Source organism: Cherax quadricarinatus, chromosome 42 (genome assembly GCF_038502225.1).
Source record: "Cherax quadricarinatus isolate ZL_2023a chromosome 42, ASM3850222v1, whole genome shotgun sequence".
Lineage (NCBI taxonomy): Eukaryota > Metazoa > Arthropoda > Malacostraca > Decapoda > Parastacidae > Cherax > Cherax quadricarinatus.
In genome coordinates this window covers 3,005,439-3,029,362 of record NC_091333.1, presented here as the reverse complement: position 1 = coordinate 3,029,362, position 23,924 = coordinate 3,005,439, and the positions used below count along the sequence as shown (strand labels likewise).

The 23,924-nt window shown below is 38.6% G+C and overlaps 1 protein-coding gene across 3 annotated transcripts in view; it reads right to left on the bottom strand.

The window, feature by feature from the left end:
- Positions 1–23,924, bottom strand: part of LOC128695595 (putative ferric-chelate reductase 1 homolog) — a 122,793-nt gene that overhangs the window by 14,767 nt on the left and 84,102 nt on the right. For 2 of the 3 annotated variants that reach the window (XM_053786307.2, XM_053786306.2), the window contains 5 exons: positions 13,052–13,694; positions 8,400–8,500; positions 6,972–7,083; positions 5,553–5,648; positions 4,578–4,734 (listed from right to left, as the gene is read on the bottom strand). In XM_053786307.2, coding sequence (XP_053642282.1) covers positions 4,578–4,734; positions 5,553–5,648; positions 6,972–7,083; positions 8,400–8,500; positions 13,052–13,694 — 1,109 coding nt within the window. The remainder of the gene's footprint in view (positions 1–4,577; positions 4,735–5,552; positions 5,649–6,971; positions 7,084–8,399; positions 8,501–13,051; positions 13,695–23,924) is intronic. The other variant, XM_053786308.2, reaches the window with a different exon arrangement.

Sequence of the window (23,924 nt, the reverse complement as noted above, 5' to 3'; positions counted from 1 at the left end):
ATGGAAGAAGTGAATGTTTTCAGATACTTGGGAGTTGACGTGTCGGCGGATGGATTTATGAAGGATGAGGTTAATCATAGAATTGATGAGGGAAAAAAGGTGAGTGGTGCGTTGAGGTATATGTGGAGTCAAAAAACGTTATCTATGGAGGCAAAGAAGGGAATGTATGAAAGTATAGTAGTACCAACACTCTTATATGGGTGTGAAGCTTGGGTGGTAAATGCAGCAGCGAGGAGACGGTTGGAGGCAGCGGAGATGTCCTGTTTAAGGGCAATGTGTGGTGTAAATATTATGCAGAAAATTCGGAGTGTGGAAATTAGGAGAAGGTGTGGAGTTAATAAAAGTATTAGTCAGAGGGCAGAAGAGGGGTTGTTGAGGTGGTTTGGTCATTTAGAGAGAATGGATCACAGTAGAATGACATGGAAAGCATATAAATCTATAGGGGAAGGAAGGCGGGGTAGGGGTCGTCCTCGAAAGGGTTGGAGAGAGGGGGTAAAGGAGGTTTTGTGGGTAAGGGGCTTGGACTTCCAGCAAGCGTGCGTGAGCGTGTTAGATAGGAGTGAATGGAGACGAATGGTACTTGGGACCTGACGATCTGTTGGAGTGTGAGCAGGGTAATATTTAGTGAAGGGATTCAGGGAAACCGGTTATTTTCATATAGTCGGACTTGAGTCCTGGAAATGGGAAGTACAATGCCTGCACTTTAAAGGAGGGGTTTGGGATATTGGCAGTTTGGAGGGATATGTTGTGTATCTTTATATGTGTATGCTTCTAGACTGTTGTATTCTGAGCACCTCTGCAAAAACAGTGATAATGTGCGAGTGTGGTGAAAGTGTTGAATGATGATGAAAGTATTTTCTTTTTGGGGATTTTCTTTCTTTTTTGGGTCACCCTGCCTCGGTGGGAGACGGCCGACTTGTTGAAAAAAAAAAAAAAAAAAAAATTCTTTTCTATCCATCTTTTTAACCCCTGCAACCCCTCCATTCATTTACATTAATAATCAAACTATCTAAAGCACTGTACCATTGTTAAAGCAAATAATTTTAGGCTTGAATAAGAATCTTTCCTCCGTAAGCCATGCGTGTTGTAAAAGTCAACTAAAATGCCGGGAACAATGGGCTAGTAACCCCTTTTCTTGTAAAGATTACTAAAAAGAATAAGAAGAAAATTGTCAAAGTGGGAAGTCTGAATGTGCGTGGATGTTGTGCAGATAAGAAAGAGATGATTGTGGATGTTATGAATGAGAAGAAGCTGGATGTCCTGGCTTTAAGTGAAACAAAGCTGAAGGGGGTGGGAGAGTTTCAGTGGAGAGGAATAAATGGGATTAGGTCAGGGGTTTCAAATAGAGTTAGAGCTAAAGAAGGAGTAGCAATAATGTTGAAGGATAAGCTATGGCAGGAAAAGAGGGACTATAAATGTATTAATTCAAGGATTATGTGGAGTAAAATAAAGATTGGATGTGAAAAGTGTTATAATAAGTGTGTATGCACCTGGAGAAGAGAGAAGTGTAGAGGAGAGAAAGATATTTTGGGAAATGTTGAGTGAATGCATGGGGAGTTTTGAATCAAGTGTGAGAGTAATGGTGGTTGGGGATTTCAATGCTAAAGTGGGTAAAAATGTTATGGAGGGAGTAGTAGGTAAATTTGGGGTGCCAGGGGTAAATGTAAATGGGGAGCCTTTAATTGAGCTATGTGTAGAAAGAGATTTGGTAATAAGTAATACATATTTTATGAAAAAAAGGATAAATAAATATACAAGGTATGATGTAGCATGTAATGAAAATAGTTTATTAGATTATGTATTGGTGGATAAAAGGTTGATGGGTAGGCTCCAGGATGTACATGTTTATAGAGGGGCAACTGATATATCGGATCATTATTTAGTTGTAGCTACAGTTAGAGTAAGAGGTAGATGGGAAAAGAGGAAGGTGGCAACAACAAGTAACAGGGAGGTGAAAGTGTATAAACTAAGGGAGGAGGAAGTTCGGGTGAGATATAAGCGACTATTGGCAGAAAGGTGGGCTAGTGCAAATATGAGTAGTGGGGGGGGGGGGGGTTGAAGAGGGTTGGAATAGTTTTAAAAATGCAGTATTAGAATGTGGGGCAGAAGTTTGTGGTTATAGGAGGGTCGGGGCAGGAGGAAAGAGGAGTGATTGGTGGAATGATGAAGTAAAGGGTGTGATAAAAGAGAAAAAGGTAGCTTATGAGAGGTTTTTACAAAGCAGAAGTGTTATAAGAAGAGCAGAGTATATGGAGAGTAAAAGAAAGGTAAAGAGAGTGGTGAGAGAGTGCAAAAGGAGAGTAGATGATAGAGTGGGAGAGGCACTGTCAAGAAATTTTAATGAAAATAAGAAAAAATTTTGGAGTGAGTTAAACAAGTTAAGAAAGCCTAGGGAAAGTATGGATTTGTCAGTTAAAAACAGAGTAGGGGAGTTAGTAGATGGGGGGATGGAGGTATTAGGTAGATGGCGAGAATATTTTGAGGAACTTTTAAATGTTAAGGAAGAAACAGAGGCAGTAATTTCATGCACTGGTCAGGGAGGTATACCATCTTTTAGGAGTGAAGAAGAGCAGAATGTAAGTGTGGGGGAGGTACGTGAGGCATTACGTAAAATGAAAGGGGGTAAAGCAGCTGGAACTGATGGGATCATGACAGAAATGTTAAAAGCAGGGGGGGATATAGTGTTGGAGTGGTTGGTACTTTTGTTTAATAAATGTATGAAAGAGGGGAAGGTACCTAGGGATTGGCAGAGAGCATGTATAGTCCCTTTATATAAAGGGAAAGGGGACAAAAGAGACTGTAAAAATTATAGAGGAATAAGCTTACTGAGTATACCAGGAAAAGTGTACGGTAGGGTTATAATTGAAAGAATTAGAGGTAAGACAGAATGTAGGATTGTGGATGAGCAAGGAGGTTTCAGAGTGGGTAGGGGATGTGTAGATCAAGTGTTTACATTGAAGCATATATGTGAACAGTATTTAGATAAAGGTAGGGAAGTTTTTATTGCATTTATGGATTTAGAAAAGGCATATGATAGAGTGGATAGAGGAGCAATGTGGCAGATGTTGCAAGTATATGGAATAGGTGGTAAGTTATTAAATGCTGTAAAGAGTTTTTATGAGGATAGCGAGGCTCAGGTTAGTGTGTGTAGAAGAGAGGGAGACTACTTCCCGGTAAAAGTAGGTCTTAGACAGGGATGTGTAATGTCACCATGGTTGTTTAATATATTTATAGATGGGGTTGTAAAGGAAGTAAATGCTAGGGTGTTCGGGAGAGGGGTGGGATTAAATTTTGGGGAATCAAATTCAAAATGGGAATTGACACAGTTACATTTTGCTGATGATACTGTGCTTATGGGAGATTCTAAAGAAAAATTGCAAAGGTTAGTGGATGAGTTTGGGAATGTGTGTAAAGGTAGAAAGTTGAAAGTGAACATAGAAAAGAGTAAGGTGATGAGGGTGTCAAATGATTTAGATAAAGAAAAATTGGATATCAAATTGGGGAGGAGGAGTATGGAAGAAGTGAATGTTTTCAGATACTTGGGAGTTGACGTGTCGGTGGATGGATTTATGAAGGATGAGGTTAATCATAGAATTGATGAGGGAAAAAAGGTGAGTGGTGCGTTGAGGTATATGTGGAGTCAAAAAACGTTATCTATGGAGGAAAAGAAGGGAATGTATGAAAGTATAGTAGTACCAACACTCTTATATGGGTGTGAAGCTTGGGTGGTAAATGCAGCAGCGAGGAGACGGTTGGAGGCAGTGGAGATGTCCTGTTTAAGGGCAATGTGTGGTGTAAATATTATGCAGAAAATTCGGAGTGTGGAAATTAGGAGAAGGTGTGGAGTTAATAAAAGTATTAGTCAGAGGGCAGAAGAGGGGTTGTTGAGGTGGTTTGGTCATTTAGAGAGAATGGATCAAAGGAGAATGACATGGAAAGCATATAAATCTATAGGGGAAGGAAGGCGGGGTAGGGGTCGTCCTCGAAAGGGTTGGAGAGAGGGGGTAAAGGAGGTTTTGTGGGTAAGGGGCTTGGACTTCCAGCAAGCGTGCGTGAGCGTGTTAGATAGGAGTGAATGGAGACAAATGGTACTTGGGACCTGACGATCTGTTGGAGTGTGAGCAGGGTAATATTTAGTGAAGGGATTCAGGGAAACCGGTTATTTTCATATAGTCGGACTTGAGTCCTGGAAATGGGAAGTACAATGCCTGCACTTTAAAGGAGGGGTTTGGGATATTGGCAGTTTGGAGGGATATGTTGTGTATCTTTATATGTGTATGCTTCTAGACTGTTGTATTCTGAGCACCTCTGCAAAAACAGTGATAATGTGCGAGTGTGGTGAAAGTGTTGAATGATGATGAAAGTATTTTCTTTTTGGGGATTTTCTTTCTTTTTTGGGTCACCCTGCCTCGGTGGGAGACGGCCGACTTGTTGAAAAAAAAAAAAAAAATTAATCAAAACTTACTGGTATCATAAACAAAAAATATCTTGGGAACTAATTTATAACATGCATGAACTATTAATATTATTAGGTCATTTGTAACTCACTAAAATAAAACACTGAACACCATACTAACTTTCTTCAGCAGGACCAGTTGCAAGCATCAAATGGAAGTTATCGGTATCCAGGTCAAACATAATATTTTTTATCTCTGTTTGTGGTTGGCGGACGAATGTGCAGTACAACTCTCCATTAATATGTAGTGTTTTTATATCCCTTATGCCATACTTAGCCTGAAAATTTCATCAAATTTAGCATTGAAGATTATCAGTATGAGGAGTGTTATTAGATGATGTTTCTCTTCAAGATTCATTACAGTAAATAAAAAATTAACTTTATTGTAATTATAAATCATACAGTACAAGTCACAGAACATTTCTTCTCACTATGAAGAGGGATTATAGAAAACTAGGGTCATTATATATTCAAAGAAAAAAAAAGATAAGGAGGATAAAGAAAAAAAGTTATAACAAAAGTAAGAGACATGGGAAAAATTATAGGAGGTAATAATTATGGACTAATATTGAAGCTTTTGATGAAACTATCACGCACTTTTTCCACAAAAAACAATGAACTTATTAATTTGGTCAATTACTAATCGCTACTTGCTTGAGCAACGGAACTCCAGGAGCCCAATCCCTGTAGAATGTAGATTATTAACTACTTCTATAACTTTAAACTATTGTCCACAGGAGAAATATAGGGTGCATAAGGAACTTATATAATTTCTGCCCCAAAAAACAAAAAGCATACACAAAAATAAAAAACACACAAACAAAAAAAAAACAAAAACAGAGTTGGACCAAAATATCATAAGTTTCAGTTTCCCATGTGCAGGGTCTAAATGTATTGTTCCAGTCATGGTATTGTGCCTTTTTATTCTTTGTCAATCATCCATATCTTCACTATCTGTTTCACAAGTTAATATGTCTGCCCATCATCCAAGACATGCAAGTACTGTATGAATTTGTAATTACATTTAACAGTTCTAAATACCTTTGGCAAGCCTATGTTCACTTTTCCCATACTTAAATTGTACTTGCTAACTTACATTAGCAAGAAATTCATTGTTATCATCTACATTATAGGCCATGAGTACATCTGCTTTGCCATCCAGTATTCTGCAAGCCATGACACTATCCCTTCCCTGAAAAGAAGAAAGATCTTTTAGATATTATGAAATAAATAAATGGGGAGATGGAACACCTGGAAGATGGAGAGGATATTCTGAAAAGTTGTTAAATGTTATTAATAAAGAAGATGCTGTGATTTCATGCAATGTGCAGAGAAATCCTATTACATACAAGTGAGGGGAAGCCTGAGGAGCATGTAGGAAGTGTGTGATGTAATGCATAGAATGAAATGTGGTAAAGCAGCTGGGACAGATGGGATTAAGACAAATGTTAAGAGCAGGTGTGGATGTAATGGAGTGGTTGGTGTGTTTGTTCAATATATGCAACAGGAAGGGGAGGTACCAAAGCACTGGTGGAGAGCATATGCATAGTTGTCTTGTTAAAGGGAAAAATAGGACAAGAGAGAATGTAAGAATTATAGGGGGGACAAGACTGTTGAGTATACTATACACTCTGGAGGAGGGGTAGGGATGATGCAGTCTGAGGGTAATGTATGCGATGTCAGCCCACAGAATAAATGATTTTTAATGTTTTCTTTTGTGGGTCACCCTGCCTTGGTAGAAGACTGCCACTGAGGTAAAAATATATATCAAAGTACTTTTTTCTACCTCAATGGCAATCTCCCACAAAAACACAAGTGATTAAAAGAAAAAAGTAAACACATTTACCATCCTTTACTTACTCAATGTTGCTGGAGATGTAACATTCCCCCAATGGAAAGCAGGGGTGCCACGAGTATACAGAGATAGCACAGTAAGTGTCACGGACCCAGCATGTGTGCCTCTCAGCATACATAAGGGGGATTACCAACAGACCCCTGGCTGTCTTCAAGAAGGCACTGGACAGGCACCTAAAGTCAGTACCTGATCAGCCGAGCTGTGGTTTGTACGTCAATTTGCGTGCAGCCAGCAGTAACAGCCTGGTTGATCAGACCCTGATCCACCATGAGGCCTGGTCTTAGACCAGTCCATGGGAGCAGTGACCTCCAAAACCCTCTCCAGGTATGCTCCAGGTATCACAATTCAGATTACCCTCAGACTGCAGGCACTGCCCTTCCCACCTCCAAGACTCCAATATGGCAGGCTTCAGTTTCATACTCTCATAGAAGGATATCAATCTCCTCCAAGACAGTTGCTGCTTACCAACCTACTCAAATGGATGATTTCCCAGAATCTGCAATTCTTAAAAATAACCTAAACAGAATATAGTACAGCACATGATGTATGAAAAGTGCAAAGATTTAAAAAATATATGTACATGTACATATTATACTGTGCAATATTTTATTGAAACTACTTTCATGAAGTTTCTAAATAATAAAAATTAACAGTCCTCACCATGTGTTCATCATCAGACAGTCCAGCAGCTACATAACCAGAGCTTATTTTTCCCATGATTTCAAACTTGTAACCACCAGACACTTTAGAATAAGTCACCATCATGTTGCACCTGTGAGGATGAAGGAAAATCTCATTCCCATTAAAAACTGCAAGCAAATGCATATATCACATGTGCACAGTACTCTCAAACAAACTATACTCCAAATAAAAGCCAATCTCATGATCAAAAGTAATATAAGTATTATTTTACATTACTGTTAGAAATTATGAAGATAACATAAATGAAAAATATTAAGATTAAAAACTACCCAAACTTTTCTAGCGAGCTCAAAACTCAAATGGTGAAGCCACTGGTAAACACTACTTACGAAGATGAAAAACATTCACCGTATTTTCCAGCATATAAGGTGCACTTGTTTCCCACAAAAAGTCTTGGAAAATCACCCTCTGCCTTATATGCTCAATGTCAGGGTCAAGGGTAGGCTTTGAAACATTGTCTTATACCTTCTTTCTTTCAACAAACTGGCCATATCCCACTGAAGCAGGGTGGCCCAAAAAGAAAAAAACAAAAGTTTCTCTTTTTAACATTAATAAGGTATACAGGAGAAGGGGTTATTAGCCCCTCGTTCCTGACATTGCAGTCGCCTCTTATGACACGCATGGCTTACTGAGGAAGAATTCTGTTCCACTTTCCCGTGGAGATAAGAGGAAATAAACAAGAACAAAAACTAGTAAGAAAATAGAAGAAAACCCAGGTGTGTGTGTGTGTATATATATGCTTGTACATGCACGTGTAGTTTCACCAAAGTGTAAGTAGAAGTAGCAAGATGTACCCGAAATCTTGCATGTATACGAGACAGAAAAAAAAAGACACCAGCAATCCTATCATCGTGTAAGACAATTACAGGCTTTTGTTTTGCACTCACTTGTCTTGTAATAAGAAAAATTACAACTCTTCCTATATTTGTCTACATCACTATAGATTCATATACACTATCTCATTCTCTTTCTAACTTTTGTCTCTTGTGTATCTTTTTACACTACAATGTCTCATCTACTCTGTATTGCTTCTATTTATTCTTTACTGAACTGTAACCTTATTTAATCTCTTTTTGCATCGCCTGTTGCACAACTGCTCACTAACTTACCAATTTCTTTTTTTGAGAACTTTTCTCCACAACTAATCCCTAATCTTTTATGTGCACCTCCCTTTTGTCACACCAGCACCTTTTCTGTCTTCCCTGTACATATCTCAAACCCCTCTATCACCTGTACCTCATTCATACCTCAATGTCTTCCATCTGTATTTTAATCCTCTGCAAGTTCTACTTACATATTTCTCATTACATGCAACTAATAAATTAAAGGGTTCATTAATCTATATCAAAATTCATTTTAGTTTTTAATGTGCTCTATTGTACTTACTTGTTTTTTGCTTCACATTCTGAAGGAAAGCCAAAACATCCTTTCTTGAACTCACAGTCATCGTAGATATTCACCAAAGCTCTCTCCAAGCTTTGTGCTTCCTGAAATTTATTCACATGCTTAACCACTATCTGGTAAAGGCTTATTAAGCAATATATTAAATATTACAATAAGTTAGCTCATATTTTACTGCAGTATTTCATTTTTCATGAAGTATTATTTTACTTAGGCAAGACAGTACAATAGTTGAGAATATTATGCAAGAATCAGGCTGCAACATCCTAAGGGATATGATAAATCTCTAGTAAGAAAAAACTGCACATGGCAATACTGGAAAATTATAAAGAAGAACATTTACATAAAAATTTATATCAGAAATTCCATGACCTTAGTTGTTGAACAGTTTAACATCCAATGCTTAAACCTCATAAACTTTAAACCAATAAATATTTGGAGAATTCTAATGCCAAACATTTTACACTTTTGCACTTCAACAAATATTTGTATAAATAACTTATTCTTTAAACATGCATCAAGCTACTATCTTTTCAATATCTGGTATGGAGAAGAAACAGAGCCAAAGCAGTTCATGCACCCACATTATTTAAGGAGAGTAACACAGAAGTAATCATGCACCTCACAAAGCTAAATACACGTACTGTACTTACATGTATAAGAACTGCCTTATATTTCTTGTTTACATAAGCCCATTTGTATCCTAAAATGCTTTATAAAATAACCATCACCCACCGTGTACAATACTGTATTAGAAGCCCAGTTTCAAAATTCAGGTACAGTACCAGCATTTCACCTACCATTCGCCTGCACCACATGCCATTTACCCTAGAGCCAGGAACCATCACCAACACAATGCTGGGAAAACCAAATTACTGCAACAGTTTTATACATAAAATTATTTCCTTTAAATGGCTCATACCCCACCCTCCAATGCTTTTAAAAATCGTCAAATGTTAATTAATCATACAGTATCAGCTTCCAATATGCAAGCTTCAATACTTTTACAAAGCCAGCGAGTACAATGACTACAAAGCCATTGCATTTTTAACTAGACCAGGGGTCCCCAACCATGTGTTTGCAGATGCTGAAGAGCCCTCAATCTTCCAAGTCAAACAATTGGCTAAAAAATACAATGATATTCCTAATATAACATCCATCATAAAGCCATGTGCTAAGTTCCTAATTCTGGACTTACGAGTTTTACTGAAAACAATCTGTTCTGGTTGAAGCCTTGTAATATATACAGATTGAAAAAACTTTCAGAGGATGTTGAAGACAATTATAATTATCTTCTTACCACTGAAATTAGATAAATTTTAGAAGAAATGATCATTCTGTAGATATTAATGGCAAGTTTTGGTTCATGAATTTTGCTCATCTTAGAGCAGCTTATCCCACAACTTCTTTAGCATTCACTGAGACACCAATGCACTAAGACAGGGTCACTAAACCGTAAGCCAAATGCTGCCCCATGGGAAGATTTAACAGCCTTCCAAATGTATTACAAAAATTATTGCATAAATAGGGGAGCAATATGGCAGATGTTGCAAGTGTATGGAATAGGCAGTAAGTTACTAAATGCTGTAAAGAATTTTTATGAAGATAGTGAGGTTCAGGTTAGGGTGTGTAGGAGAGAGGAGATTACTTCCATGTCAAAGTAGGCCCTAGACAGGGATGTGTTATGTCTCCAGGGTTGCTTAATATATTTATAGATGGGGTTATAAAAGAAATAAACACTAGGGTGTTGGGGAAAGGGGTGGGATTAAATTATGGGGAATCAAATACAAAATGGGAGTTAACACAGTTACTTTTTCTTGATACTGTGCTGTTGGGAGATTCTGAAGTTGCAAAGGCTAGTGGACGAGTTTAAGATGGTGTGTAAAGATAGAAAGTTTAAAGTGAACATAGATGATGAGGGTATCAAACAATTTAGATAAAGGAAAATTGGATATCACATTGGAGAGAGGGAGTATGGAAGAAGTGAATGTTTTCAGATGTTTGTGAGTTGACCTGTCAGCAGATGAGTTTATGAAGGATCAGGTTAACCACAGAATTAATGAAGGAAAAAAGAGACGAGTGGTGCTTTGAGGTATCTGTGGAGGCAAAAAAAAAAAAAAAAAAAAAAAAAAAAAAAAAAAAAAAAAAAAAAAAAAAAAAAACATTATCCATGGAGGCAAAGAAGTGAAAGTACAGGAGTATAGTGGTACCAACACTCTTATATGGGTGTGAAGCATGGGTTTTAAATGCTGCAGCAAGGAGGAGGCTGGAGGCAGTGGAGATATCATGTCTGAGGGCAATGTGTGGTGTAAATATTATGCAGAGAAGTCTTTCTTTCTTTCAACACACCGGCCGTATCCCACCGAGGCGGGGTGGCCCAAAAGGAAAAACGAAAGTTTCTCCTTTTACATTTAGTAATATATACAGGAGAAGAGGTTACTAGCCCCTTGCTCCTGGCATTTTAGTCGCCTCTTACAACACGCATGGCTTACGGAGGAAGAATTCTGTTCCACTTCCCCATGGAGATAAGAGGAAATAAACAAGAATAAGAACTAGAAAGAAAATAGAAGAAAACCCAGAGGGGTGTGTATATGTGCGCTTGTACATGTATGTGTAGTGTGACCTAAGTGTGAGTAGAAGTAGCAAGACGTACCTGAAATCTTGCATGTTCATGAGACAGAAAAAAGGACACCAGCAATCCTACCATCATGTAAAACAATTACAGGCTTTCGTTTTACACTCACTTGGCAGGACGGTAGTACCTCCCTGGGCGGTTGCTGTCTACCAACCTACTACCTAGGGCAGAGAAGTCATAGTGTGGAAATTAGGAGGTGTGGAGTTACTAAAAGTATTAGTCAGAGGGATGAACCGAGGTTGTTGAGGTGGTTTGGTCATTTAGAGAGATTGGAACAAAGAAGAATGACTTGGAGAGCATATAAATCTGTAGGGGGAGGAAGGCAGGGCAGGGGATGTCCTAGGAAAGGTTGGAGGGAGGGGTTAAAACAGGTTTTGTGGGTGAGGGGCTTGGACTTACAGCAAGCATGTTCGATAGGAGTGAATGAGACAAATGGTTTTTGGGACCTAACGAGCTGTTGGAGTGTGAGCAGGGTAATATTTTGTGAAGGGATTCAGGAAAGTCAGTTTGCCAGACTTGAGTCCTGGAGGTGGAAAGTACAATGCCTGCACTTTGAAGGAGGGGTTTTGAGATATTGGCTGTCTGAACTGTCATATCTGAGTGCCTCTGCAAAGACAATGATTATGTATGAATGATGGTGCCTAGCCGAGATAAATCCAACACCGATTAAGATGTTTAGGTAGAGAAGGGAGCGGTGGGTGGGGGATTGTGAGAGTGTGAGTGTGAGCGTGTGAGTGTGAGCGTGTGAGTGTGAGCGTGTGAGTGAGAGTGCGAGCATGTGAGTGTGAGCGTGAGTGTGAGCGTGAGAGTGCGAGCGTGTGAGTGCGAGCGTGTGAGTGCGAGCGTGTGTGTGTGTGTGTGTGTGTGTTTGTTTGCGCGCATATGCGTGCGTGCGTGCTTGTGGTCCCCCCCCCCAAATAAACGGGCGGCAATGCTGAGGAAATTGATCACTAAATGAAGAACAGGTTGTTCAGACATTTAACTAAAACAAGTTTGAGACCAGATTTCTGTGGAAACCTAAAACAATGCTCATAAACGAAGAGCTACCGAAAACTTAAAATATAAACATTATGTAATATGCACATTACAAAGAAATAACTTGCAGAATGTGGAAGAACATTTTGAAATGAATGGAGTGAATTTTTTTTTTTTAACTCGTCACAGGAGGTTCCTTCATTATCGAAGTAATTACACCTGACCTCCCCTTCTTTGGATGAAATCTGATTGACTCCTATTTCCCCAGGCTTTTCATGGTCTTTAGGGGTTTAGCATAAACTCCCAAGAATGCAATTATTATTATAATCAAAAAGTGCTAAACCTACTAGGGTCATACAGCAATAACGATCAAAATAAAATCTGCCTTGCATTAGTCATTTAAACACCTATAATTTAGAGATTTTTTAACATTCACTATAGAACTAGTATGGCATTTTTTTTTTAAATTACAATACAGTTCACGGTCGTAAAAATAGTTTATTGGGAAAATACTTCAGATAAATACAATAAATGACAAATTTAGAATTAACCAATATTACAACAATGTTTAAAATCTTTCACGAATAACTTATCTTGTATACACAAATACTAGTCGATAATAAATCAGAGGGTAGCCCTAAACCATAGGGTTTGGAGAATGGGGAGTGGGAGGTAGACAGGTTCAACCAAAGAAAAAAGGAGGTTAAGTCCAGTTCCTTGGATCAGGAGCTACTCACTGGCATCTGTACACGTTGCTTGAGGGGTACCAGCCACTGGTACATACACGCTTGGTGCCTGCTGCCTTCTCAAAATCATAGCAGTTCTTCAGAACACACAGGTTGGGGACCCCTATTTACAAACTCATTTAAAAGTCACCCATCTACTAACTCAAAACTTTACTCGTGGATTGTCAATACAATATACCGTTTGCCACATATTAAACAGTATACTGTACAGGGATTGAATACTAGCTTCTACTGTATTTTGTAAAATTTATGAAGAACTTATCCTGCTAAAGAGTACTAACTGGTGAGAGGTCTTGACTAGGTTCACTAGGTGCACGAGAGGTAGTAGGTTCAGTAGTAGTAGTGGTAGTGGAGGGGGACTCGGTAGTCTTTTTGCGCCCCAGAATGCCAAACCTCCGTCGCCCTGTAGTCTTGTCCGATTCTTCTGCAGCACCACTTTTCTCTGCAACATCCTCACCCTCGCTAGTACCCAGTGGACTAGTTCTAGTGCTATCTGTACTAATATTAATATCAGGACTAGCAGTAGTGACAGGTGGAGACTGAGGTGTAGAGAAAGTAGAACTAGAAGTTGGGAAGGGAGCAATAGTTGAGAGGGAAATATTTCTCTCGGGAACTAAACTGGTGTCATTCTCAACTACACCCGAGCTAGGTGCATCAACCACATTGATGACAACGTCACCTGCATTCGTGGCATCAACCGCTTGTGAATCTAAGCTTACAGAAGGTGAAGTAGTGGTAGAGGTAGTAGTGGTGGTGGTGGTAGTAGTAGTAGTTGTAGAGGTGGTGGTAGTGGTGGGAGCTGCGGTGGGGGCTGCGGTAGGGGCTGCAGTAGGGGCTTCCTGGACCACCTCTCTCTTCGTGACGGTGACCTTCTCAGAGGTCACATCTACCCAGAATGTTGTCTTCTCCAGCACAAATGATCCTCTGAAAGGGGTAGAAATCTAATGAACAAATGAATGATAAGAGTTGCATACAAGTGACTCATTAATAAATGTTACCTTCCATGTATACATTTGAATAAATCACAGAAGTTGCACAGAACTAGGCACAGAACACACGTATTTGACAAAGTGTGACCCTTCCCTATTATCGCTGGAATTTATTTCAACATGACTCACCATAATATTTGTGTAAGTGCTAAACCAATAGGAATCATACCAGTACCTGGGAATGACAAGCTCAAAGTAGAGCACAGTTCCAATTCCCAGGCTCTAAAACCCTTCACAGGCATCAAGGCACCATCCTTGAAAGGTATTTATCATACAGAGTTGAAAGTAGCAACGGCTAAATGTACCCAACTTTACTAGAAAAATTCTACTCCCATTTAGATTGTACAAATGTTTCATTTTTATTAGGCATTTAATTCCAGATTAAATGGTAAGTTCAGAAATTACAACTTGATCATAAACATATACTGTACCTTGTGTGATTACTAGCCAGTCATCAAACCGGATGATCTAAATTAATTTTGCCGCGCGCACCCCCTACCCCTTCGCCCCACACAAAGCTATTCAAACGAGCTGTATGTTTTTAAAATTAATATTGTTAGTTGTATATTATCCTATACTACATACAACGTATTTAACTACCCTCTAGCGAAGAGAGCTACCTGAAAATCTTTTGTAAATACATCCATGTATTATTAATACTTAAGCAATCTACATAAATTTTGGCTTTGTGTATGCACAACCAAATATCACCCATCTCTGTACATTGTATCATGCTAAAATAAATTTTTGTCTTGGTTTGTTAATGCAGAAAATAAAATATTTCAAAGTCTGTATAAAAAAGTCTTACAATGCTTAATAAAAAAATACTTTATTTGCTAATGTGTTTTATTTCCGGAGGGAGGAAAACGTTCCGGCAACTATTAAAATGCGATTGTACTTTAGTTCAGTTCTAGTCTCATTGCATTATACACACACATGCACGGGAATATGTTCACAAATATACATATGCCTTGCCTAGGGCCAGGCTCCGGAAGTAGACACACACTCGAAACTCAGAGGTATAAATGTACAATATACCTGAATGACCTACTACGGGTGATTCGAGTCCAATGTATCACTGTAGAATAAGAACTGGAGAGGATTGTGACATCCCCCAGGAAGAACTCGACAGCTTAGAGATGTGGTCAAACAAGTGACTTCTCAAGTTCAACCTGAATAAAAACAAGGGTAGACTGACAGTACAGCAGGGGTGCAGAGAAGCTGCAAATATCAGAACTGCAAAGGACCCCAAGGGTGAACAATACCAGGAATATTACCAGATAAAGGCATAAACCGTATAGCACTAGCAGGATATGAAAGATTGCCAAACTTCAGAATAACATTTAGGAATATTAATAAAGAACAGTTTGTGGCACAATCAACTAGAGGAAGTAACCTGCGTGTGACTTGGTTCTTGTTAACAAGGAATCACTAATTAATAATCTTTAGGTTAATGAAGAGCTTGGGGAAAGCAACCACAAATCACTCAATTTCAATATATTATGTTATTACCTTTCAGAAAAAGAGAAGATCAGGTCAGTTTACTATCAGTGACAAGAAACGTCTACAATCTTCAACATTTATTTCCTCTCAGTTTTTAAGCAGGACTCAAGTAAGTTATGCACGATCAAAGTCACTAGTGACACTGAGAACAGACATATTAAAACCAAACAAATCACCGGGCTATAAAAGGGTTAAAAAGGAATGTATAAGAACATAAGAAAGAAGGAACACTGCAACAGGCCTATTGGCCTATGCGAGGCAGGTCCAATTCTTCCACCGGCTTAAGGCAATGCCTTAATCTAGTCAGGTTAGCCACATTCATTTAACGGAGGAGCACGGCATCTGACCTAGTAGCACAAGCTAGTCAGGTCCAACTCACACCCACTCAAGCATTTATCCAACCTATTTTTAAAACTACACAACGTCTTAGCTTCTTTGACGGTACTTGGGAGTTTGTTCCAATCATCCACAACTCTATTACCAAACCAATGATTTCCTATATCCTTCCTGAATCTGAATTTTTCCAACTTAAAACCATTGCTGCGAGTCCAGTCTATGCTAGATATTTTTAGAACGCTATTTACATCCCCTTTATTCATTCCTGTTTTCCATGTATACACCTCAATCATATACCCCCTAATTCTACGCCTTTATTAAAAGGAATTGATATAGAAGTCAGGGCGACTCACAGGCAGGCCTCAGGTACACGAGGACACAGCTGGAAGCTAAAACACATGAATCACAGGGGTGTCAGGAAATACTGTAGCCTTAAGAGAGGTCTGGAACTGGAACGACCTAGACAGCGAGGTGTTACAGCAGGATCCACGCATAGGTTAAAGAGTAGGTATGATAGGGCTCACGTAGCCAGGAATGCGTCAACCCAGCAACGTCCAGCGGAGATGCGGGACCTGGATCAAAAGCAATAGTACACACAGTACACAAACGCACATGCATGAAGTTCAGTGCCCTGGATCAATAACTTCTCTTGAGGGATGGCTATCGCCCACAGAATGGGTATAGCATGTATAAAGCTAACTAAACTCAACAGATTTTACTAGAATTAAAAATGTCCTTTTACTGTTCCTAGCAAATGTACCTAACTTGCTACTACATTTCATTTTTGTTCGTATTTTTATCATTTTTATGATGCAATGTTGTTGGATATCAAAGAGCATAAAATACTTCCCTGATTCCTGAAATTCGTCGAACTGCTCAAACTTTTTATATTTCCTGTAACATTTATTAATAAAACATAAGAACATTTGTGGCTTCTCTCCAACCCATTCATACAAAATTTATATAATTTTTAACTTCACTGAGGGGGGAAATACACATTCTCTAACTAATTAGAAGCTTTTTATTACTGTAAATATAACCCGAGACGAAAGCTTATATAAAATGAAAGTAAAAGATACTTACACTTCCGCGTCCTCCTCCCCTCTTTCATCAAAAAATGACGACCTTCAGTGAGCAAAAAGATATTTGCCTTCCTGTCTCGCGCAAGACTAAGCTCAGTCAAGATGCAACCATGAACCAGTCACGTTTATGATAAATTATTACAAGACTGACAAAGTTACATTTTTATGTTACCTACAGTATTATTTGTAGAGCATAATTGTGTGATACGGGAAGTATATATATAATGTATATATATAATGTATATATATATATATATATATATACATATATATATATATACATATATATATATATATATATATATATATATATATATATATATATATATATATATATATATATATATATATGTCGTGCCGAATAGGCAGAACTTGCGATCTTGGCTTAAATAGCAGCGTTCATCTTGCCATATAGGACAAGTGAAAATTTGTGTATGCAATAATTTCGCCTAAATCATTCTGAACCTAACGAAAAAAATTTATTTCACTGTGTTTGTTTAGTATTAAATTACTGTAAACAAATCTAAAATATATTTAGTTGGGTTAGGCTAAAATAAATTGCTCTTGTTATAATAAGGTTAGGTAAGTTTTCTAAGATTCTTTTGGTGCAACATTAAAATTTTTTACATTAATATTAATGAAAAAAAAATATCTTTAAACGTATAAAAGAAAATTTCAGAAAGGACTTAATTTTAAATGAGTTCTTGCTAATTGACCAGTTTTACATATTCGGCACGACATATATATATATATATATATATATATATATATATATATATATATATATATATATATATATTATATATATATATATATATATATATATATATATATATATATATATATATATATATATATATATATATTAATTTATTTATATATATTACATAATATAGTTAGAGCACTTTAGAATCATTACTAGAGTTTCAATCTTATTGTTTCTCACCTTAACATCTTAATGATACTTGGCACTCCCGTATATAGGGGTGCCAAGTATCATTAAGATGTTAAGGTTGCCAAACAAATTTTCAATGCTTCCCAAGAAATAAGCTTTGATAATTCTATTTACTCATGTTTAAGTCTCACTTAAACAAGAGTAAATAAAATTATCAAAGGTCCCAGTTTCTCTACTTCCTGTATTGCGTTTGGCACTAGTACTCAATTTCAATATATTGAAGTTTCAATTTAGTTTTGCCGTTATCACTGTTTACAGTGTATGCTTAGTCATTACTGGTATTATATTACATAAAAGTAATATTAGCAGTAATATTAACATCAACCGCAGGTGTTAATTGTTATATTCAGTTATGTCATTAACATTCGAAAGTGAAAAATATGCATCTTCAGTGTTCCATTACGCTCTATAAAAACAAACCAGAGTGCTTTCACCGAAGATCAATAACCGGCATTACAAGTCACCAATCTGTAATGTTACCCCTCTCACTGCCCCCGCGGCCCAGACCAAACGTGATCGCTCTAGTTATTAGCGGAAGCAGAAGGCAATCCAGCATAGGCATCATTGCCTGGCTGATTAGGAACTAACACGAGAGGTTTACAAAGTCCCTTCTCGAAGACAACTACGGGTATTTTGGTAATATCCATTATGTATTAAGTGCAAAATCTGACAGATATATAGGTGATTATATTGTTTAGTCACTTCAAAAACTTTTACTTTGTTTTACAAGATGAAATTAATTTTTAAGAATATCTCAAATATATACACGGATATGGTATGTATGTATATATATACACAAGACAGTAACAATATTTAATAATCTTTACATTAGGAGTTTGTGACTGCGTTACTAGCTGCTAGTGTCTCCCTACATTCTTAGTTTAGGCTGCGTCAAGGTACTGGCGTTCCTAGGATGTTACACAGGCTTCTGCAAGGTGAACAGGCGACCATGATCCACTCAAGATGCATACAATACGTTCAACCCTGAGCATTAATGAAGCCTCCTGTAGTGGACAGAATTTTAATGAATTGTGAAACTAAGCCAAAGGCCATGCACCGAGACCTGGAGAATGTTCAACACTTATTGCGTCTATGATTTTAATTAGATTTAAAACTAATCAAATATGTAGATATATTTTACATGTTTGTTTTCCACGTGTGCACATGTCCGTGCGTGCGCCCTCGTGTGTGTATGTGCGCGCGCGCGCTAGTGTGGGTGTATGATCCACTTAATATTTGTATTTATAACTCATTACAATTGTGACCAGGTGTGGACGTATCAGTGGTTCATTACTTTGTAATTTGTTCATGACTGTAACCATGTATAGGAGTGAAGCTGATTCATTACCTCTGTAACTTGCCATGATTAGTGACCAGATCTACCTGGAGTTCATTACCTTTGTAACTAGTTCAGCTGTCATAACTTTGGGGTCCAGTCACTGGACCCATTATGTACCTTTGTAATCTTTTGACTACCGCCCACAGGATGGGTATGGGGTGCATAAAGATATTAAACTAAAGTGTGTGTGTGTGTGTGTGTGTGTGTGTGTGTGTGTGTGTGTGTGTGTGTGTGTGTGTGTGTGTGTGTGTGTGTGTGTGTGTGTGTGGTGTGTGTGACTCAACAATCAATATTTGCACCAATAACTCATTACAGTTGTGACCGGGTGTGGAAGTGTGAATTGCTCATTACTCTATAATTTGTTCATGATTGTAGCCAAAGTATAAACGTAAGTAACCATTCTACAGAATTCATTACCTTTGTAACTTGTGAGCTCATTGCCTTTGTACCTGGTTCAGCTATCAAAACTTTGGGGGCCCAGTCCCTGGACCCATTACGTACCTCTGTAATCTGTAAATACCTTTGTAACTTGTCATGATTGTGACCAGACTTACCTGGAGTTCATTACCTTTGTAAATTGTGAGTTCATTACCTTTGTAAATTGTGAGTTCATTACCTTTGTAAATTGTGAGTTCATTACCTTTGTAAATTGTGAGTTCATTACCTTTGTAAATTGTGAGTTCATTGCCTCTGTAACTTGCTCAGCTATCAAAACTTTGGAGTCCAGTCCCTGGACCAATTATGTACCTCTGTAATCTTTTGACTACCGCCCACAGGATGGGTATGGGGTGCATAATAAACATATTAAACTAAACTAAACCTCGTCAATTAAATTTTATTCTCGTTGCTTGCTAACTTTCAGCATAATACCAGGATGTGTTCACTGGAAATATCAGTGTGTCGGAGCTCTTCCGTGTATAAACTACAGTGATAGTCTTAACTATTTGCTCATAACTGCTATTAATAAAACCACGCTTTATAAGTCCCTAAAGATGCGAATAAGAGGCGATTTGCTAAGCAGAATTTGAGCTCCTTCGGATTTTCTAATTGCTCTCTTATTTCCTTTAATTTCTGTAGGTACATATCCAGCAAAAGTTAACCGATTTGTTTAGTTGCTAAAGTAAAACTTCATTCCTGAATCTTATGCAGCAGGAATTAGATTGAATCACCGACTACGAGGCGAGTTTTCACAATTCTTTACCGGTATTGGTTTGGATAGACTGTATTCTATTTCCTTACTTTCTCGTCTTGCTCGGCACTTTTGTCCCCCCCCCCCATCAATCCAGTCTTCAGTGGGATCACTTTTCACTTGTATGACCAGCAAAAACTGTTTTTGGAAGGTCTGCACTGACACTCCCTGTAGAGATGATCATTCTTAAACCAAAGAAATTTCCTGAAGTGCACTATGAATATGCAGTAAACTTACTCCTAGGAGATTTATCAGTCACTGAACGTTGCCAAAATGGCGTATACTGCAGTAGAAATAGATGTTTCTTGAAGAAGACTTACACAGTACGAATTACAGACAATAACTGCAACAAAAGCCACTTCATATTTTTAACATTAATAAACGCCTCGCCGCCTGCATGATTAACAGGCTCCGGGTAGTTAAGTTTTTACAACAGGATTATAACACTGGTTTTGTCATGTTCACTAATTTAAAATCTCAGTAACCACCACCACCACCTAGTGGCTAAGGAAATGGACACTAATACATTCACTTAGTAAACGTCTTCAATAAATGTCCTGCGTACTGGCACCTCAAATTTTAAGATAAGGAAATATCTGCATTATTTAAATCACAGAAAATTAAGTATTCTACGTCCATAGAATGTGTGGCAGAGAATATTAGCTCAAGAACTATTCTTCATCTCTCATCACGTAAGACTGATCTATATAAACCAACCCACGGGCTGGGATTGAACTCGTGGTGAGCGAGTCGTAAAACTCCAGGCCAGCGCGTAAGCCACTGGGCCAGCTGGCTATAATAAGATTCATCTAACTAGGTATATTTATACACCATAGAGAGGTTAGCATAGGTCCCACTGTGACCACAAATGCAAGTTTTTAAAGATGAATCTCCCGCCAGCGTGGCCGTGGCGAACTCTAGCTCTAGCCCCTTCAAAGCTGTCATCATGGCTCACGAAATCGTAATGACAACTGCAAACAAACTATACCACGGTCTGGAGTTTTACGATTCACTCGCCACGAGTTCATTCCCCACCCGTGGCATGGTTTGTTTGCAATCGTATCATTACGATTTCATGAGTCATTCCTTTATAGAGTTTACGAAGCACTAGAACAAGAACTCGCCAAGTCGTTTTCAATTCATTACAAATTTTCAGTTTTCTTTACAATTTACTAGTATAAACACCAATTTGCTATCTTGGCTGGTTAATAAACGAATGTAAATTTACCATAATCGAAGCGAAACAATTCTAAGTTCTTGAGTCGTTCCTAATCATACGAAGCCCCAAAAAGTTCCTTACAAGAGAGATAAATACCTGCTATTTAGGCCTAGAAATGGGTTGCTGTATTTTCAGGCGCTCAGGAAAAAATCTCTCTTGCCACAGTTCAGTGACCCAGCATCGGGGAGATAGGGGAAGGGGGGGGCACAAAAAAAGTGATGCAATTCCTTCCTCAACCCAACCTACTCTTGGTAGATAGGGTTGGGGGGGGGGGGACACAAAGGAGTACAGTACATTATATATTAAATTTACTGATATTTAATAGATATTTAATTTTTATATGGACGTCTGACCTTCGTATGCAGTTAGAAAACCCAGGAGGAGGATTTCCCGGCGCGTCATCGCATGCCTGAAGGACATCCGACCCGTTTTACATAGCTCGCTGCTATTTTACGTTAATAAGCGACACGACTTTCTATCATGAATAACCCGCACATAAGCTTCAGTCTCCTATGTGCGGGATATTTGTGTGTTGTTACAGTCACGGTATTGTGCCTTTTTATTCCTTTTTCAATCATGGTTTACATGTGCTGCAATCATATAAGACCTGTACGGTAATAACACGCTTATGTTAGATTAAAGAATAGCATGAAAGTTACCTGATGCACCTTGCTAATAATACTGAGTAAATTCAATCTGGTCATAAAATGTGATCCAGAATACTAATTACCGTGAACATTGTCCAAAACTTGAAAGTCGTACAATGACAATTAATTTTACCTTTAACATTGGTGGGTATGCTTTTTTGACATGGCATGACAGATTATTAGCAAAACTCTGAATTACATGTGATCTATCCCCTAGTCTCTAACCTACCAGTATTTCTAGTGATGTCGATGTACTTTAGTAAAACAGCTCAAACCTCACCATGGATCGATACCATGCCTAACCCTTCTAGGGTAGGGTAGGTGCCTGAGCCCGAGCCTTTAGCTCATAAGACTGGAAATAAATGGTATAAAATACCGACACAATGGAAATATAAACACAAATGCAGTATAATGTGATCCTTTATTGACAACGTTTCACCCACACAGTGGGCTTTTTCAAGTCACACACGGATCTACCTGGGGTTGGAAGGTACGAGAGTATTTATAGTCAGAATGTTGAGGTCAGGTGGAGAATGCTGCATCTGATGATCTACCCAAGACTCTATAACCCCACCCGGTAGATCATCAGATGCAGCATTCTCCACCTGACCTCAACATTCTGACTATAAATACTCTCGTACCTTCCAACCCCAGGTAGATCCGTGTGTGACTTGAAAAAGCCCACTGTGTGGGTGAAACGTTGTCAATAAAGGATCACATTATACTGCATTTGTGTTTATATTTCAGCTCATAAGACTGCCCCCTTGGGGCGGGGATGGCAGACCAGAGAGGCCTAGCTTGTGGCTAGGCCTGGGGACAGTTGGTCCCACAGATGAGGTACTTGTGCCTCCTCCCATGGGAGACTTAGGTCTCAGACACTCCCTAAAGAGGGAGCCAAGGCCGGGCCACCACTTGGAAAAGGCCCGGGCCGCGAGAATACCGGCTAATCTTTAATAATAATAGCTCACCACAAAGCCTGTGCCTACAACAAATGAAGTACCAACAGTTGGTGCACAAAGACAAATTGCGAACAATAATGCATTGTTGCTTTAGCTTTCGTTTCATGCTAAGACCATTTCCAAATTACCGAGTAGCGTCAATGAAGCGAAAACCTTGGGTAGCTTTAAAAATAGGTTAGGAAAGTTCATGAGTGGGTGTGACTTGGACCTGCCTAGCATGGACCAGTAGGCCTGCTGCAATGCTCTTCATTTCTTATGTTCTTAATACAGAGGAACATAAGAATGGAGGAATCCTGCAGAAGGCCTACTGGCCCATACAAGGCAGGTCCTTATAAAAACCACCCCTTCCCAAAGCTACCCAAAAATTTACTCTCGTACCCACGACACCAATCAAACCCAGCCCCTCCCGCTCATATATCTGTCCTATCTCTTCTTAAAGCTACCCAGGGTCCTAGGTTCGATTACCCTACTCGGAAGATGGTTCCACGCATCGACCACTGTTTGAAAACCAGTTCTTACCTATGTCTTTTCCAAATCTAAATTTACCCATCTTAAATCCGTTATTGCTGGTTCTTACCCGAGCCGATATCTTCAGTATTTTATTAATATCGCCTTTGTTTATGCCCATCATCCACTTAAATACTTCGATATCTACTCTCTACGCCTCTCAAGAGTGAAGATTCCAGTTGTCGTAATAATAGCTCTCTTCGTTACCACAATCCACAGACGATAGGTGTTCTTTAAGCCCCTTGTAATCTGCTAAGCGAAAATTTGGGATCGTTACTGAATTTTCCCTACTATCATACTTGGATTTTAAGAACCAACTCCCCCTTCTAACTTCTCCACACCCTTCAAAAATTATCAGAGTCCACCCATTCCACAGGCCCCTTTCCCTTCCTCTTCAAAAGCAGCTATCTGCTTAGCAGATGTGCTAAG